This window comes from Pteropus vampyrus, unplaced genomic scaffold (assembly GCF_000151845.1).
Source record: "Pteropus vampyrus isolate Shadow unplaced genomic scaffold, Pvam_2.0 Scaffold1, whole genome shotgun sequence".
In the NCBI taxonomy this organism is placed as follows: domain Eukaryota; kingdom Metazoa; phylum Chordata; class Mammalia; order Chiroptera; family Pteropodidae; genus Pteropus; species Pteropus vampyrus.
The window spans coordinates 32644550-32662174 of NW_011888782.1; the positions used below are offsets into that span (position 1 = coordinate 32644550).

General features: G+C 32.5%; 1 protein-coding gene across 1 annotated transcript in view; it reads left to right on the forward strand.

Moving 5' to 3' along the window:
• The window catches only part of SLC9C1 (solute carrier family 9 member C1), a 95759-nt gene extending 78392 nt beyond the window's left edge, over nucleotides 1–17367 (forward strand). Inside the window, exons 22-30 of the mRNA XM_011355501.2 lie at nucleotides 2075–2200; nucleotides 3363–3461; nucleotides 3886–4059; nucleotides 8042–8173; nucleotides 8311–8496; nucleotides 10083–10209; nucleotides 12290–12339; nucleotides 15212–15296; nucleotides 17291–17367. Of these exons, the coding sequence (XP_011353803.1) occupies nucleotides 2075–2200; nucleotides 3363–3461; nucleotides 3886–4059; nucleotides 8042–8173; nucleotides 8311–8496; nucleotides 10083–10209; nucleotides 12290–12339; nucleotides 15212–15274 (957 nt within the window). The 3' untranslated portion in view covers nucleotides 15275–15296; nucleotides 17291–17367. The remainder of the gene's footprint in view (nucleotides 1–2074; nucleotides 2201–3362; nucleotides 3462–3885; nucleotides 4060–8041; nucleotides 8174–8310; nucleotides 8497–10082; nucleotides 10210–12289; nucleotides 12340–15211; nucleotides 15297–17290) is intronic.
• Nucleotides 17368–17625: the final 258 nt, after the last annotated feature.

Sequence of the window (17625 nt, forward strand, 5' to 3'; positions counted from 1 at the left end):
CCATGCTTTTAAGCACAACACCATCAAAAATCAAAATAGAAAGAGATGGGTATATTTCTGGCTTAAAAGACTAAGAGTTTTGAATTTAGAAAATCAGGATTAATATACCTGATTATGGGGATATCTTACTCTGTACAAAATAGAAATAATAAACACAAGCAATGCCATTTATATGTTTTACATAAAAATACTAGCTTAAAGTTAACATTTTTTTCCCATATAGATGATTGATCCATCATCATTTATGTAAAAGATCATTCTACCCTATTGTACTACACTTACGGAGAATTTCATAAATTAGATGAGTGTGTATATGTTGATAAGTTTCTGGACTCTTTTCTGTTACATTGTTTCATTTATCTATCATTGAATCTTTTTCATTGTATATCACACCATCTTATACTGAAACTTAATAATAAATCTTTATATCTGATTGTGGGTATATTCCAGCTCTGTTCTTTTCAAGATTATTTTGACTTGTTTTGGGATTTCATATTTTCAAAAATTAGAATCAGCTGTCAATTTCTACTAAATAACCTGAAATTTCTACTAAATAACTGAAATTTCTACTGAGATTCCAGTAAGCCTATGCATCAATTTAGAGAAAATTGACACCTTTGTGATATGGATTCAATCCATTGCATATCTCACCACTTAATTAGGTTTTAATTTTGTCTTAGTGGTTCTTGTGCTTATCTGTGTAGACTTCTTGCACCTATTTCAATAATGAATCTGAACTCTAATCCCATACCACACACAAAAAATCAATTCTAGAATTTCCAGATGCATTGTACATAACTTTAAAAGGTAAAAAAATAAGCTTTTAGAAGATAACGCGAGATAATTTTTATATTAGTATAAGCAAATATTTCTTAAACAGGCCAGAAAATTGGATTGAAATAACTTTTAAATTGAGAACTTTTTTAATAAAAACTAAGAGAATGAAAAGAAAATCCATAAAGGATTTTCAAAAGATATTTTCAAAATAAATATGTTCAACAAAGGATTCATGCCAGAATATATAAAAATCTCTTACAAATCAATAAGAATAAGACAGAAAATCCATTTTTAAAAAATGGGCATAAGATTTGAATAGACACTTCACAACAGAAGGTATTCAAAGAGCCAATAAACATAACAAAAGGTGTCCAGTATCATTTCATAACCTTAATGTAAATTAAAACTAAAATGAAACACTAATAACATGACTACCAGAATACTTAATTTAAAAAAAAATCTGACAATACCAAGTGTAGACAAACAGTGTGGAACAACTAGATTAGAGTGGGAGTGTAACATGATGCAATAATTTTGTGAAAATGTCTGGCAAAATCTACTAAATTTGTACATATACATATCTTATGACGTGCAATTAGATTATATAAACATATATTCAGCAGAAACACATACACATGCACAGCAAACAAATACTCATACCAGTATTACAAAGCTCAAAACTGGAGCAACCAAAATTTTAATCAACAGTGGATTAAGCTGTGGTATAATAATACACCATATTCCTATACAATAATGAAAATGACATGAATGAATTTTTGCATCATCTTTCTGATGAAGCTCAGAAATAGAATGTTGAGCAAATGAAACCAGACACAAACAAGTTAATATGCTTTAGTTTTATGCAGATAAAGCTCAAATTCAGACAAAGCTAAACTCTGGTGATAGAAGAATGATTGTCTTTGGATAGGAGCAATGATTAGTGGAGAACATAAGAGAGAATTCTAGGGTATAGTAAATGTTTTATATCTTAATCTGGGTGCTGGCTACACAGGTGTTTTCACACTGTAAATGTTCTTTGAGTGGATTTTTATAACTAGTGCATTTTTTGCTTACCTGCTAAACTTTAGAAAAAAGGTTTACTTTTAAAAGTTTAATCTATGACTTCAGAATACGATAACAGAAAAAATGCTATAAGAGAGGAGAGGTTGGAGGTTTCTGTGGAAGAACCAAAATCTCCTACATGCAAGAAGAAGAAATAGTACAAAGTCATAATTGTTTTAAACATTCTATGAACACTAGTTTTGTTAATCTTTTTTCTTAAATTTTGTGATTTTAGTTAATAATGGACAAAAAAAGAGAGTTACTCGATTTTCAACCTATTACCAAGGCTCCTACTACTCTTGCAACACTATACCATATTCCATGGCTGGATAAAAACAAAAAACATATAAACTTTATTAAGGTAAGATTTTTATTTCCTAGTAATAATATCTTTATGTACCAAAAAAAATGATGTTTTAAAAAGCAAAGATTTAATCATGATACTCTAATTTAAAATTATTTAAATGCCCTTTATTACTTGTATGATAAAATCAAAATCCATTCCAATAGCATGTAAGGTCTTTCTGTAATCTGCCTCCTGTGTACCTCCCTATCATCATCTTCTGTTGCCCATTTGTCAGATGCTCCACACTCTTTATGCTGAACCACTCATGTGACCCCAAACACTTTATATTGTTTTCTAATTCCATTCTTCTGTAAGTGCGATTTACTTTTTGTGAAATACCCTTTTTTCCCCCACTTTTCCCCCTGAAACCTTTCCTCCCTCCTTATTACTTCTCTAGAAACATCCCTACCAAAGGTACTCAGAAGAGTAGGCTTTGGGGTCAAAGACCTTACCAATTAAAGATCATCCTGTGGTAGATCCTGAGGTTGGAGGACCAAAGGTGTTACCATTGTATCCATTATATACTTTTATTATACCATTAAGTATACTACATTACAATCATCTTTACATCTCTCTTCCAAACTATGTTTTTTAGTTCATCCAACTTTTGAATACCCAGCCCCTGATACTTTCCATATTGCATAATGGATGCTCAATAAATGTTTGTGGAATGAACAAATAAATGGGTCTATCTTGTTCTAATAACATTCTTTCTCTATATCTACTTGGTGTGAAAAAAAATGATTATATTTGTTCACCTGATTAAAATATTTTGAATGAAAAAAAATTGTATTTACCTCATTAGATGTTTAGAGCTTGAGTATGTATGAAACATATATGTACCATTAGCCTGCATCTATTCTGATTATTTTTTATTCAGACAGAATAGTTCCATTTTTCTGTTATATTATAGATTAAATTATTTCTTTCTTAATCCCTGTATAAATACTCCATCTGAAATTATATATATATCTATGAATATTCACCTTCCTCTCTTTGCTATTCATAAGTCCTAGTTTCTCTTCCAAATTTATTACTAATGTGATCTCAGATCTCATTGAGTGATATTTATTTTAAAAATGTAAAACATTTTTATTAGAATATAAACTTTGACATCCCCAACCACTGCTGAAATATTGTTTATAGCTTCTTTATTTGCTGATTTTTTTTTTTTTAGGAAAGAGCCAAAATTATAACATATGATTGTGGAAATAATATATTTGAAGAAGATGATGAGCCAAAAGGAATTTATATAATTATTTCAGGCATGGTAAAGGTAAGGCAGAATTATTTATAAATGCACCTGAGACCATGAGTTTAAAAACTTGATAAAATTGAGAATTAATAGTTTTCTATGTTAAGAACTGCATTGTTCCTGTTTTAGGATGGTAACTACCATCCAAACAACAATGTTTCTTGTTCAAACACAATGGATAACATACCCATCACCTTTTAATCCATGCTTTCCCATAGATAACAAAAATAAAAATAAAAAAATCATCTTTGAGATGGAAAATTATAATATAAATTGTTATTCATCTTGTATTTGATTTGGGCATTTAGCCATTGTAAAGCGGGTACAGGATCCTCAAAATCATATGTACATATTAAAATTATTAAAACCAAAAGAAAAAATAAATTAGATAGTTTTAGTAAATTAACTGGCATACCTATTTTTCTCTTTCTTTGTTCCTGAATAGCTTAAAAGATCAAAGCCAGGTTTGGTAATCGACCACATATTACAGGAGTCAGAGGAGAAAGATAATCAGATAATTTACACAGACTATATGATCAGTGGAGAAATAATAGGAGAGCTGAACTGTTTAACTAATGAACCTATGAAATATTCTGCCACCTGCAAAACTGTAGTGGAGGTCAGAAAACACTACCTTATTATGTTTTACTGTTGTATCTGGTTAAATATCTAGCATAAAATTTAAGGGTGTTTTTGTACTCAGTATATAATTACAGTCTAATAGAATTCTTTTAAAAATAGAAATGGTAAAAGAACAAAATTTGTTAACAGAATTATATTTACCTGGTATAATGTCCCGGCAAAATATCTTGCAAGAGTTAACTTACCATATTGAAAGAAGAATTTAATCAGAAAAACTGGTTATATTAATTCTCTCATGGGGAAATTAGGTGGTATAGGTTAACCACCAATACCATAATTTGGAGGGTAAGAAAGGAGGGAAGTCAAAGAGCTAGTTGAGCAAAGTGAATGAAAGATTCCCTAGATGAGATTGAGGACAAAATCCTCAAAGTGACAGAGGGTCCCAATGACCTAATTTGAACTTGAAAAGAACAATGACTGCAAACAAATGAATCCCATAAATATATAAAAATCCATAAGTTGATAACAATACAAATTTTTTAAATTTTTGATAAAGTTGCTGGGATATCAACTTATTACTCTAAAAATGCATTTTTTAAATAGAAAAAATTAAACATTTACCCTGTCTTTTCTCTATGAATGCTTCTAAAGTAACAAAAAATGATAAAATTTTTCTGTAAAGAAGAATTCCAGTTTACAAATATAGAATGAGAAAGTTAGAATATCTCCTGGGCAACAACCATCAATTGATGCTAAAACTACTAAGTGGAGTATTAATGGAAAAATTTATAATGAAAGTACTAGGCTGATACCACCTAAAGATAATCTTAGCATCATTGAAAGTGGGACATGATATGATGCAGATGATGCAGCAGAAGTACTAGCACCACCTATGAAGTCTTCTTATAAGAGAAAAGAGAAAACCCGAAGCCTCTAGATCTAACCAGTTTACAGAAAATACAGGAAGGAGAGAAACAAGTTAATTGACACCAGGAGAAGATAATTAGCTAAATCTAGAATGTGAGAGGCACTTCAGGCCAAATAACCATTTTTTTCCTCAACAAATCATTGGCATAAAAAGGGGAGAAGGAGGAGGTGGAGGAAGAAGGCAAGAGAAAAGTAACCTGTATCATTCAGCAGCGTATATTAGAATATTTACAAGAGAAAGTATATAAAATCTAGCATTGCATTAATCTATTCTATGCTTTTGCTTTTGGCTATAATGAAGTTACTGGTAGCATACTAGTACACTCATCATAAACAACTATAGAACTTGACAAAACATGTAAGGCAAATATTTTCAGCCATTGGAAAAAAGGCAGTGTATGTCTGGAAAACTTGAGAGAGAGATAAACTTGCAATATCCACCTTGACTTTCTGCCTAGGACAGTTTCCAGCCACACATAATAAGAATTCAATCAGAAGATAATGATCCTTCTGAGCTAAGAAGAGGAAGATCCAAAGTTGGGACAGCTCAACTGGCTGGAATCTGCAGAATTGGGTCTAGAAGGAGGAGCTGAGAGGGAGACTGAGAAGTCTGTGTGATGGTTCTTCACAAGTCATTGGTTGAGTGATAGGCTGCATATGCACAGGATGAGACAAACCTAAATTTACCAGATTGTTAAGAATGAAACAGAAATATTAGAGATCAAGAAGTGCCAGGGATGTTTAAGGTTGTTTTGTCAGTGAGGGAGGTTAGAAAAATTTCCCCTTTGCCTTTCGGTCTTCTGGCTGGTTGAAAAATTAAAATAACTTAAGACAAATTAACAGGAAAAAATAACCAAATTTAATTACATATGTAAATATAAGGTTCTATTAAAATGTGGAGTCTTGGGACAAATCAGACAGTTGAAGTTTATATGCCATCTTGAGCTAAGGAGAAGAGGGAGGAATGGTTTAGGACTTCAAATGTTTGCTGGGCCACTTTATCTGCTTTAATTTTTTTTTTGTAAAAAATTTAAGAAATTCATTTTCAACTGCTGCTAGTATATGAAAATACAATTAATTTTTGGAATTCCAAGTTCTTGCTGGCTTGTTAAATTCACTGTAAATTCTAGTTATTTTTGATAGGCTCTTTAGGATTTAACCAATACATGGTGACAGGAGATTTGACTTTGGGTAATGAACACAAAATGCAATACACAGATGATACATTATTGAATTGTACACTTGAAACCTTTGTAATTTGATTAACTAATGTCACCCTAATAAATTTAATTAAAAATTTAGATATGTCATCTACAGAAATAATTGAGTGTTTTCTTTATAATTTTTATGTTACTTTATTTCTTTATTAAATATAAAATGTGGCTAAAACTTGGACTTTCCATTACTGCCAAAAAAATCAGGGAACATTTATCTAGCCCTACTGTACTAGATAAAGTGGATAGGAGTAAAGTTAATGAAAGATATGGAAGCCCTCTACAATGAAAACTACAAAATATTTTCTAGAGAACTTACAGAAGATCTAAATAAATGGAGAGGTATAACATATTCGTGGATTGGAAGCCATAATTTTATTAAGATGTCCATTCTTTCCAAATTGATCTACAGATTTAATGCAATCTCAATGAAATCTCAGCAGATGCTTCCTCATTGAAATTTATGAGCTGCTTGTAAAATTTACATGAAAATGCAAAGGACCTAGAATAGACAAAAATATATTTGATAAAGAATAACATTAGGTGACCTACACTACCTGATTCAAAGACTTATTATAAATCTATAATAATCAAGACCATATAGTATTGGCTCAAGGTTAAGACAATATAGATCAGTGGAACAGGTGAGAGAATCTGGAAGTAGATCCACATATACATAGTCAATTGATTTTTAACAATAATAGTATTTTCAACAAATGATCCTGAAAATACTAAATATCTCTATAGCAGCAATGATACACTATGCACAAAACTTAATTTGGAATGACCATAGACCTAAACACAAAAACTAGAACTATGAAAATTCTAGAAGAAAACACAGGAGATCTTGAAATAGGCAAAGATTTCTTAACCAGGATACAAAAAGCACTAACTACAAAAGGCAATGCTGATAAACTGGATGTCACTAAAATTAAAATATTCAGTTCTTTAAAAAGACACCATAAAGAATTTGAAAAAGGCAAACCAGTGGCTGGAGGTCAGGGGGAGTTTTTTACAATATCTTTATTTGAAAAAGGACTTAACAAAAAAACCTGTAAAGAATTCTCACAACTCAAATAAGAAGACAAGTGACCAAATTAAAAATTGGACACAGGATTTGAACAGACACTTCACAAAGGAATATACAAATGGCCGATAAACACATAAAGACTATCTGCAATGTCGTTAGCTTTTAGAGACATATAAATTAAAGTCGTGATGAGGTTATCACTACATACCTACTACGTTGGCTAAAATAAGAGGACTGAATGCCAAGCATTGGCAAGGAGGTGAAGCAACTGAAATTCTCATACATGGCTGGTGAGAGCATAAAATCTTACAACCCCTTCTGAAAACAGTTTGGCAGTTAGTTTCTTATAAAGTTAATCACACACTTACTATATTACCCAGAAATCCCAATTATAGATACTTACCCAAAAGAAATAAAAACCAACATACTCAATGTCTTATATATTCATAGCAACTTATTTCTAACAGCCAATAGTCTGTTTGTTGTCGGCATCAGCATTTTATTGTTACCTGAAATGTTTGCTCACCTCAAATACTTTATTTTTATAAGTATTTACATCTTTAGTTAAAAACATTAAATGATTTTTGATACTTTGTTTTCTATCTTTTCAGAATCTATTAGAATTTTAAAGAACCTTTCTTTGGATCATGCAGTCTTTTAATATTTAGTATATGATAAGATCACACAAGTATTTTATTATGTTGCCAGGCAATAACATGAATCTTACATAATTTAAGTCTTACATAATTCTTAACCTCAATGATATATAAATATATGTATATATGGAAACCTTATTTCCTTGAACTATAGGTACAGTAAAATATTAATTTATATCCTCCTTTTGCCAGACATGTTTTATTCCCAAAAGTCACTTATATGAAGCTTTTGAACAATGCTGTCCTCACATTGAATATAAAATGTGGCTAAAACTTGGACTTTCTATTACTGCCAAAAAAATCAGAGAACATTTATCTTATGAGGTAAGAGGTGTTTCTATAAACTCGTACTTCTCTCTGAGTGGAATTGCATTAAACTATTATTATAAATTAACTATTTAGGAATTTATATTAAAATTTATAAACAAACAGTGGTTTATGAAATTGTGTTTCTCCTATAGGATTGGACCTACAAAATGCAATTAAAGCTCTGTAACATTAATTTAAAAGATATACCAAAGGGCACCAAGACTGACATCTATGATGAAACTGTAATTTATGTCATCCTCATACATGGAGCTGTAGAAGATTGTCAGTTACGAAAAGTTTATAAGGCACCTTTCTTAATTCCCATAACATGCCATCAGGTAAAAAAATATTGATTCATGTCTTTAAGTCAATATGCCATATATCCAACGATGTATTAATGTTATAAAAATTGTCATTTGCCACCTTCCATTCCTCTCCCTTTGCCATACCACTCCATAAACACACACATACACACACATACACACACACACACACACACACACACACACACACACCACACATACGCAACACATACCCCAAGTTATTGATTGCTTTGGCACTAGGTAAGCCAAACACCAAGCTATTCCTGTTCGATGTCGATTAAGCAAGCCGAGCCATACATTTTAGCCACAATTAGATTATGTTGCAGTTGTAATTATCAGGAGAGGGCCTATTAAGTTCATTTACACATTGCAAAAGAGCCACACTCTCTAGTCTGTATCGATAGTACTCTGGAAAGGTTCTGCCATACCTATGTTGACCAGTGTACCAGTGGTATTTCCCCAGCTACTCTAAAAGTGAATGTAAAAGTGAAGGACATCTCATATTTAAGGTGTTGAGTTTTCTTCCAATAAAAATGAGAAGCTATGCCATGTGAAGAAGGAAAGAAAGAAGACTGTTTGTATATGTGTATGTATATGTGTGTAGATGTCTTTGTATGTTGGAGTAGAATAAGAGAGGAGTGTGTCAGAAGAAATCAGGGGACATATAAAATACAGCTACAGAAAGTAAACTGAAAGAGGAACCTAGAGTCAATTAAATTAGGCACATATTTTTTAAAGCAACTAATATATGATGGAAATGGTTCTAGATGCTAAAATGATCAAGACAAATGTGACTTGCTACTTGTCCTCTCGACCATGTGGAAAGAAGCATAATACAAATATATTAAGTAAATCATTTATAGCTATGATAGAATAGAAGTACTTACAGGGTATGTTTGGGACATAAGGAAAATGTGAGGTGGTGATAAGAGGAATCCTGGGGTAAGAAATGGTCACAAAAAATTTTTCTAATCATAACACAACCAGCACCAATGTGATGCCCAGTGAAAGGAAATGAAACATTATTCTTAACTATGGTGTTCCCTACCTCTATTCTTGAATATATCATAACAGAACTTTGGTGCGGGCTCTGGTTGGGAATTTAGATGGCCAAGCAAGAGATTCTCAAGGCAGCCCCCAAACCTGCCCAACTCTGTCAGCTCTCCTAGACATGAAGCCTGCTCATTGTGGGTTTGGGTACCAATGTGATTCAAAGCATACTGAAAAAAACCACACACAAGGCTGAAGAATTTCTTGAACTCCATTGTTTTCTAAACTAACTTTCTGCCACATTAAAAAAAAATTTTTTTTAAACCTCTCTGGGTGACATTTTAAAGGATCATCGATGATTAACTCTTGATCATTTTTCTCATTTGTAAGAGAAATGAACAAAATATTTAAAAATCAATGACAGTATATTGAGCATGTTAGTTCATAAAACTAACATGTCCAGATATTTTAAGATATCTTCTAATATCTAATGATGTTTTCAATTTTCAGGCCCAGATGTTTAGAGTGGGCCTGAGGTAGTAGCTTACCAGAGAAACATTTAGTTGTATGATATATACTCGGAAATTAACTTATATTTTGTCAACTTTCAGATACAAGGCACTGAAGAAATCACAAAGGTAATGATTGTTCAAACTCCAATTGATGCGAAAAACTTCAGATGGAGCACTAGAACGTATATACTTTCACGTAAACCATCTATTCCAAAGGCATCATCATGTGAGTTGATTTATTTGAGCAAAATGAGAACTTATCTTCTATTTATAAAATAGCCATATATGTATTTGGAAATTGTATGCACTCTTCCTAGAATATTGAGGAACCCTCTTAATTGCTATATTTCATACCCAATGTATAAATTCCGACTGAGAATATCTAAGTTATAATTAGAAATTATTTTATATTTCATCTGTAAGAATAAACATGTATAATTATCAAAATAATATGAAAAAGAGATTAATGATGGAATTTGTAGTTCTTCCCCCAAATTAAAATATTTTATATAGCAGTAATAATGACAGTGTCGTGCTGTTTGAGCAAGAGATATAAATCATTGGAACTGAATGGATAACCTTGATATAAAGCCTATTCTTCATAAAAATTTCTCATGATAAAAACTAAACCATAACATAAATGATTATTCAATAACTACTATTAAGCCATTGATTAAAATGTGAAAAATAATTTTGAAGTAGATTAAAAAATTGAACAGTAAAGAATTAAATTATGGAAATAAATAATAATAATAGAATTTATTATTTATCATTTCACAAAGGGGAAATAATATTCTAAATCTATAATACAGAAATTTATTTTAAAATTTTGAGTTTCAATAAAAATATTAGTAAACAGATCATGAAAAGATAATTCACAGAGGAAACTTACTTTGACAAAAAAAAAATGTGGGAAAATGTTCAATACTGCTAGTATTTAAACAAATAGAAATTAAGCATTTGGTCTATTTAATTAGTGAAGTATTTTTTAAAAAATTATAATACATAACGACCAAAAAAAAACATGTAGTGAATCTTATATATATTTTTACTTTGTAGATACCACTGTAAAGTGATAAAGTAAATTTATCACATGATTCCAAAGTCTCTAAAAGTATTTATATCCTTGATTAAATATTATAATTTCTATGTATGTCAATTATACCTCAATGAAAAGATAAATTAATAATAATATAATTTCTAGATATTTATTCTAGAAAAAAAGCAAAACAAATGAAAATGATAACAGAATTATTTATAAAAATAAAAATTAGAAGTAATAAAAATATCTAATGATAAATGAATGGTTAATTAACTTAATTCAATCAACACAATTGAATAGTATATAGACATCAGATGATTAATTTTCCACATAGTAACTTGGAAAAGGTCAATGATCTATGTCAAGTAAAAATAGCAATGGTGTATCATTGTGTTGCTAATTTTAAACAAATCATATCTTTATTGTTGAAAGTACATAACTTTGAATCCATGTGGACACACAATACTGTTATCACATGAGTCCCCATTGACCTTTAGATTGAGCATACACAGGACATGGTATTGGAAACTTCACTATCGGCTCCCTCAGCTATCTCCTCCCCTCCTCACTCTCTAAAACCAAGCCATACAAAAGTATTAATGGTTCACCAAATCTGGGAGACCTGATGATCTCTCATTCCTGAAACTTCGCACATTTCTTCTGTTTCTTCTGCCTGAAATCCTCTAAATCTCCCCCTCCTCATGTCTCTCCATTCCCTGGAGCCAACTCCTTCTTATCCTTTAAATCTCAGCTTCTTCTCCCAGGAACCATCACTGATAAGTGACAAATTCGCAAAACTGCACTCTTCTCTGTGTTCCCATAGCTTATTATGCACACAGTCTTATTTTCCATATTGTATTGTATTGTATTGTTTGTTTGTTTGTATATTTAATGGTGTGTCTGTTCCATTAGAATATAAACTCCAAGAAAACTCGATCATTGCTAATTTGCTTTCTTATATATCCCCATTGCTTACCAATGGGCCCGGTACTTTCAATACATATTAATATAAAAGTGTTTTGGGATGGTAGAACAATAGATGATTTTGTTTCTCTACTTTTCACACTTTCTGCACACTTGTTACATAATCTTTATAATAAAAGGCTTTAAATCGTTTTTTTAAAAAGTGGCCCTTCTTGCCACCAACTGAGATTACCACCAATTTTAGATCACAGGCCCCAAGTGTGGAAAATTTGAACCTAGTTTTAATTTGAAACATTTCTTCATTTCAGTGCTTGAACTAACACAGTCTTTTTTGAACCAGCTCCAGCTGGACTGAATGAAGAAGGCCTTCAAAATGAAACAGTTACTGAGGTAAATTTAAAGCATTCTTTTTAAAAAGTTGTATTTTGGGTAAAAGAGAATCTGGGATTTATTGAAATGACCAATGTCTTTTTCTTATTCTGAGTGAGTTCATCTGCTAATCATTTTGTCAATTTTGATATGAACACTTTCTCTTAGTTCAGGGTACAATAGAAATTGTATATATATATTTATGTAAATATTAGAGAATGACAAAGAAAAACAAAGCTCAGTAGATGCCAGAATATCCTTTTTTAAAATTAAATTTATTAGAGTGGCATTGGTTAATGAAATTATATAGGTTTCAAATGTACAATTCGATAATACCTTATCTGTATATTGACTTGTGTGTTCACTACCCAAAGTCAAATCTCCTTTCGTCACCATATATTTGACCCCCTTTACCCTTATCTACCTCCTCTACTTCCCCCTTTTCCTCTGGTAACTACTAAACTGTTGTCTGTGTCCATAAGTTTTTGTTTGTTTGTCTTATTTGCTTGTTGCTTTCAGTTTTATATCTCGTATATGAGTGAAATCATATGGTTCTCAGCCCTTCCTGTCTGACTTATTTTGTCAAGCATGATAATCTCAAGATCCATCCATGTCATCACAAATGGCAGTATTTCATCTTCTTATGGTTGAGTAATATTCCATTGTATATATGTACCACATCTTCTTTATCCAATCAACTGTCAAAGGACACTTCGGTTGTTTCCATGTCTTGGCCATCCTTGAATAATGCTGCAATGAACAACGTGGTGCATATATAGTTATGGATAAATGTTTCCAAATTTGGGGAGTAGACATCCAGATGAAGAAATGCTGGGTCATGTAGTAATTCTGCTTGAATCACTTTAGCAACCAGGTACTACCAGAGTAACCACGGTTGTAGTGTACATGAGCCCTTCCACTTCTCCACCTTGTGCTAAAACTTGGACTGGTCTGAAGGTTCTATCACTACCTCAGCTATGCACCTGGGATCTTCCAACCTAAAGGCAGTTTGCCCTGTTTTCACAATGCCTGTCACAAAGCAGGAGCTCAATGATAAATGCTCTAATCTAATCTATCCCACGCTAACCTAAGTTATTCAAAAACTTCCACAAATATTGATTAATTTTAGGGTTAACTATGAAATCGGGTAGGTCGCTTGGGGTCTTAGGATCTTCAAAGTCCTGGTACAAGTTTGCAACAAGATCCCAAGTTATAAAACACTATAGGGTTCTGGAAATGAAACTATGGGCAAAGGGAAATAGTGTAGAAATACCTCACTACACCTATACCAGCCTGCCTGTGGACTGGATCTTAGAAAATTCCAGATGGGGTAGAGAATTTATTTTTAATTCTAGTCTTTACCAAGCTGGTTGCTACTCCAGAAGATACTGATTATAATACCCAGAATCTGAGAAATATCTGCTACAAATACACAGCCAGAAAATTGTGTATTTGGTTATTAAAAATATGTTTTACGTCAATTAAATCCATTTGTTCTATTAGCACTTGGCATAAAACTCTGAGAATACACGTTCTTTCTTCCCCCAAATCTTTCCTCACAAGTATATGTTTAAAGAAACATGATCAATTATAGGTTCTGTGAGGAGAAGTTGAAGGTGTTTCTCTCACGTCCATCTTTAATTCAAATGTGTCCAATTTCCCTGGCCTACTAGATGCCAGCATTCTTCTTTAATATCCGAGTTCCTATACTCATAAAAAAAGGAAGTCCACTCCCTCCTGAGGAATTTTGGAGTTTTTCTGGAAAAGCTTTTCCTCAAACCTTCCCTAGTTATTTCTTGTCACCTAGAACTCCTGACATAATAGAATAGGGGCTAAAATGTGGGCACTAGCATGAGGCTCCGGATGTGCTTCTTGGTTTTAGCACTTATTAGCCATGTGACCTTGGGCAAATTTCTTAACGTGCCTAAGCATCATTTTCCCCATCTGTAAAATAGGGTTAATGGCAATACCTGTTTCATAGAGCTGCTGTGGACATTAAACAAATGCAAAGTGCACTGCATAATTTTTGGCACATAAAGAATCCATACACATAATTTTTGTTATTCTCTGTTCACTCCTTATTAACATTGAAAAGTACTTTTCCAAAATGCTTTTGCTCTTCCTGTATTAATTTTCTTAAAAATATGGATATAGTCACCTCCTCTCATTCTTCCAACATAGTCGCTGCTGAAGACTAGAAAATAACAAAGGGAAATTACAATTTAAAAAAAAAAAAGATGATAGAGACAATTAAGATGAAAGATTAGATGGCTTCCGGAATCCACTGATTGGGCCTTCTTTCTCCTTAGCCCTGGCCAGCTGCTGAACTTGTAGGGTTAGCTGAATAGCATATTTTGCAAAACAGTGGAAAGAGCCAAGGATGCTAATGATCTCCTTGTATATATGCATCCAAAGAGCTGCTTTTTCATAATTTAAAAAAAAAAAAAAAACCAATTGCGTGACGGTTGTTAATATATAGAAAGTAATGTGAAAATGAGAGATAGTTTAGTAAATGGTAGAAACATCAGCTAGTGACACTTATAGAGGTCATCAAAGTGCGTTATTTAGTAGATGCTTTTTCTCCCTGATGTTAGATCTTGGCTATGTTTCTGGGCCAGCTCCCTTCTCGCTCCCTGCAAACCTTTTCCCTACCACCACTACCCGGAATTGTGCCTTTACCTTTACATAATGAGAAGGCCTGGCACAATGTCAAGTAGCTCTTTACAAAGTGTTTTGGTCCCCAGAACAGAGCACGTAGTGCTGCCACCACCAGAAGTCCCACTTCTTGGTTCCCTGCTCTACAGACCAGATTTAAAACCAGCCCAGCTTTATATACTTGACTCTCATTAACAGTCTCAGAATTTAACTTTTTTTTTCCTATCTCCATTTCTAGATTCAAGAGCTTACAAAACTAAGTGATGTCGAGGAGGAGATGAACATCTACGAGAATGCCTAGAATAAATCCAGATGAAAGTCTGGTAAGCTGCTGCAGTTTCCTCAGCATGATCAGGAGCTCACCTGTTCCTGGAAAAACAAATTGAAACCAGAAGTTCATTTGCTCCTTGTGTGATAGTGTGAAATATATGTCACTTTCCACTAGTCATTATATGTAATACAATCATTTCCACTAGCCAGTGGATACTTCTAATGGCACTATATCTAAATTCTAATTTGGAAAATTAACTCTAAAATAAGATTCCTTAATCTAGATATCTGAAAACTTTATAGGCTGGTAGTTTCTTCTCTATATTACTTAGTCATACATGCAACACTGGCTGCTCCCAATTTGGCAGGTCATTTTTCAAGCTACCACATCCTGTGGAAGATATATTACAGGCAATAATTATGAATTAAATTCTCAAGAGTTTATGTTCCAGTTGAGACAAAATGTATCAAAAGGCAATTACATAATAATTCAAGATATGCTATCGATAGTGCCAGTTGAAGTTATAGGAATTAATAGAGAAGCAGCCAGCTATTGAGGGTGAATGAAGTCTTTGCGGAGAAAAGAAAGGAATGTTCATAACAGTGGACAAAAGAGAGCAAGACTTTCGGGGAACAATGAGTAGACCAGTCTGGCTGTTGGTTGTTCAAATGTGGCTTCTGTGGGGGGAAATATCTGTATATATGAGTGCTTTATATGATTCTATGTTACACAGAGCATATCGCTGGGTTAAAAAATGACCTTTGGTCATTTTATCAGCATTTAAAAATGTTAACTCTTATGTGCCACTTCCTATGACAAAGACCATATTTAAAAATAGATGTAAAGACTAATGATTCACTATGAAAAAGTATTTGCAGGAATTATTTGCAATATGATCGATATCTTTACTTGGGAAAAATGTATACAAAATGATAAGGAAAACATTATAATTCCAATATGCAAACTTATGGACAACCGATTCACGGAAAAAACAATAATAGAACCCAGAACATGAAGAAAATTTAAAAAGCAAAATTCAATTAAGTAACAATGATATATTAATATTTGCTTTTTTAAATTAACAATTTTTTTATTCAATGGTAACATCTATTTTTTTTTGAAATTGATAAAAATAGAATGATACTTGTTTTGTCATGTTTTCTGGTAAATGAGTAGAAGGAATTTGTAACAAAAGATGTAAAAATACCCACTTTGACTCAGTGATTTTACATCTAGGAATCAATCCAAAGAGAATGACCCAAAGTATTACAGTAGACATATGTACTAAATATCTGGTACACTACTATCTCTAACAGCAAAAAAAGGAAAAAACAGTCCAGTGCCCAAGAATAACAAAGTATACAATTTCACTACAGAACATCCATACAAAAAAAATGTCATATAACCATTAAAAAGATAGATTGTGTAGTCCAATGTAAAATAAAAGAGGAGAAGGCAAAATTGTACATATAACTTTTTTAATTTGAAAAAAGGCCAAAAAAAGTTAAATGATTCAGTTCGGTTTTGTTCACTCCTCTTATTTTATGTGATTTTTATCCCTCTTATAATGAAAAATGTGATTGCAAAAGCATTATTAAGCATTATTAAAATATAAATTATTTGGAAGTTGTCTGTCCCTTTCTACCACCCTCTACACGCAGCAATCACAGTGCTATGAAAGGGAGTGGGAACAGCCAGAGCTGAAATTAGATGAGTAATAATGGTTTCAGTCAGTGTTTCCCACATGGAACACCCTTCTCCTGATAATCCATCAATTCTCCATGTCCAGTTCCTCAGGCCCCAGTGGCTTCTCGGACTCTGACTCCCAGTTTAAATCACATTGCTTCCGCTATATGAATAATGAGCAATTTACGCTCATTTACTCAACTTCCCTTTCTCGGCCTCAGCCATAATGACTAGGAGATGCTTCTTGTGAGAATGAAAATGACCCTCTAGTACATTCTGTTCTGGGTTGGAAGTCAATGTTGAAAGATTCCAAAGCTCTTCTGCATTTTTTTGTTTTTCTTTTCCTCCTACTCTTCTTAGGAATGAATGGTAGACAAGACTGTTTTAAGAGTGACACACATATTTACAGCTGTCATGAGATGCCTCCTATTTTTGAAACACATGTCCTTGCATCAAGAAGGAGCAACTTTAAGCTGGATCTTGCATGGATTTTCTTGTGCCACACGGAAAGAAGTTTGGACCTCGCAACCATTCCTTTTAATACATAGTTTTTTGCAAAATTTTCTTGATTTAAAATACTTATTACTTTACAGATCTGAAACATCTCTAAAAAAATCTTAGAATAAGTTTCAGTTTCAGATCCAGAAAATAAGCTTATGCCACTCACATAGTTTGTCTATTGCTCTTAGAGCAAA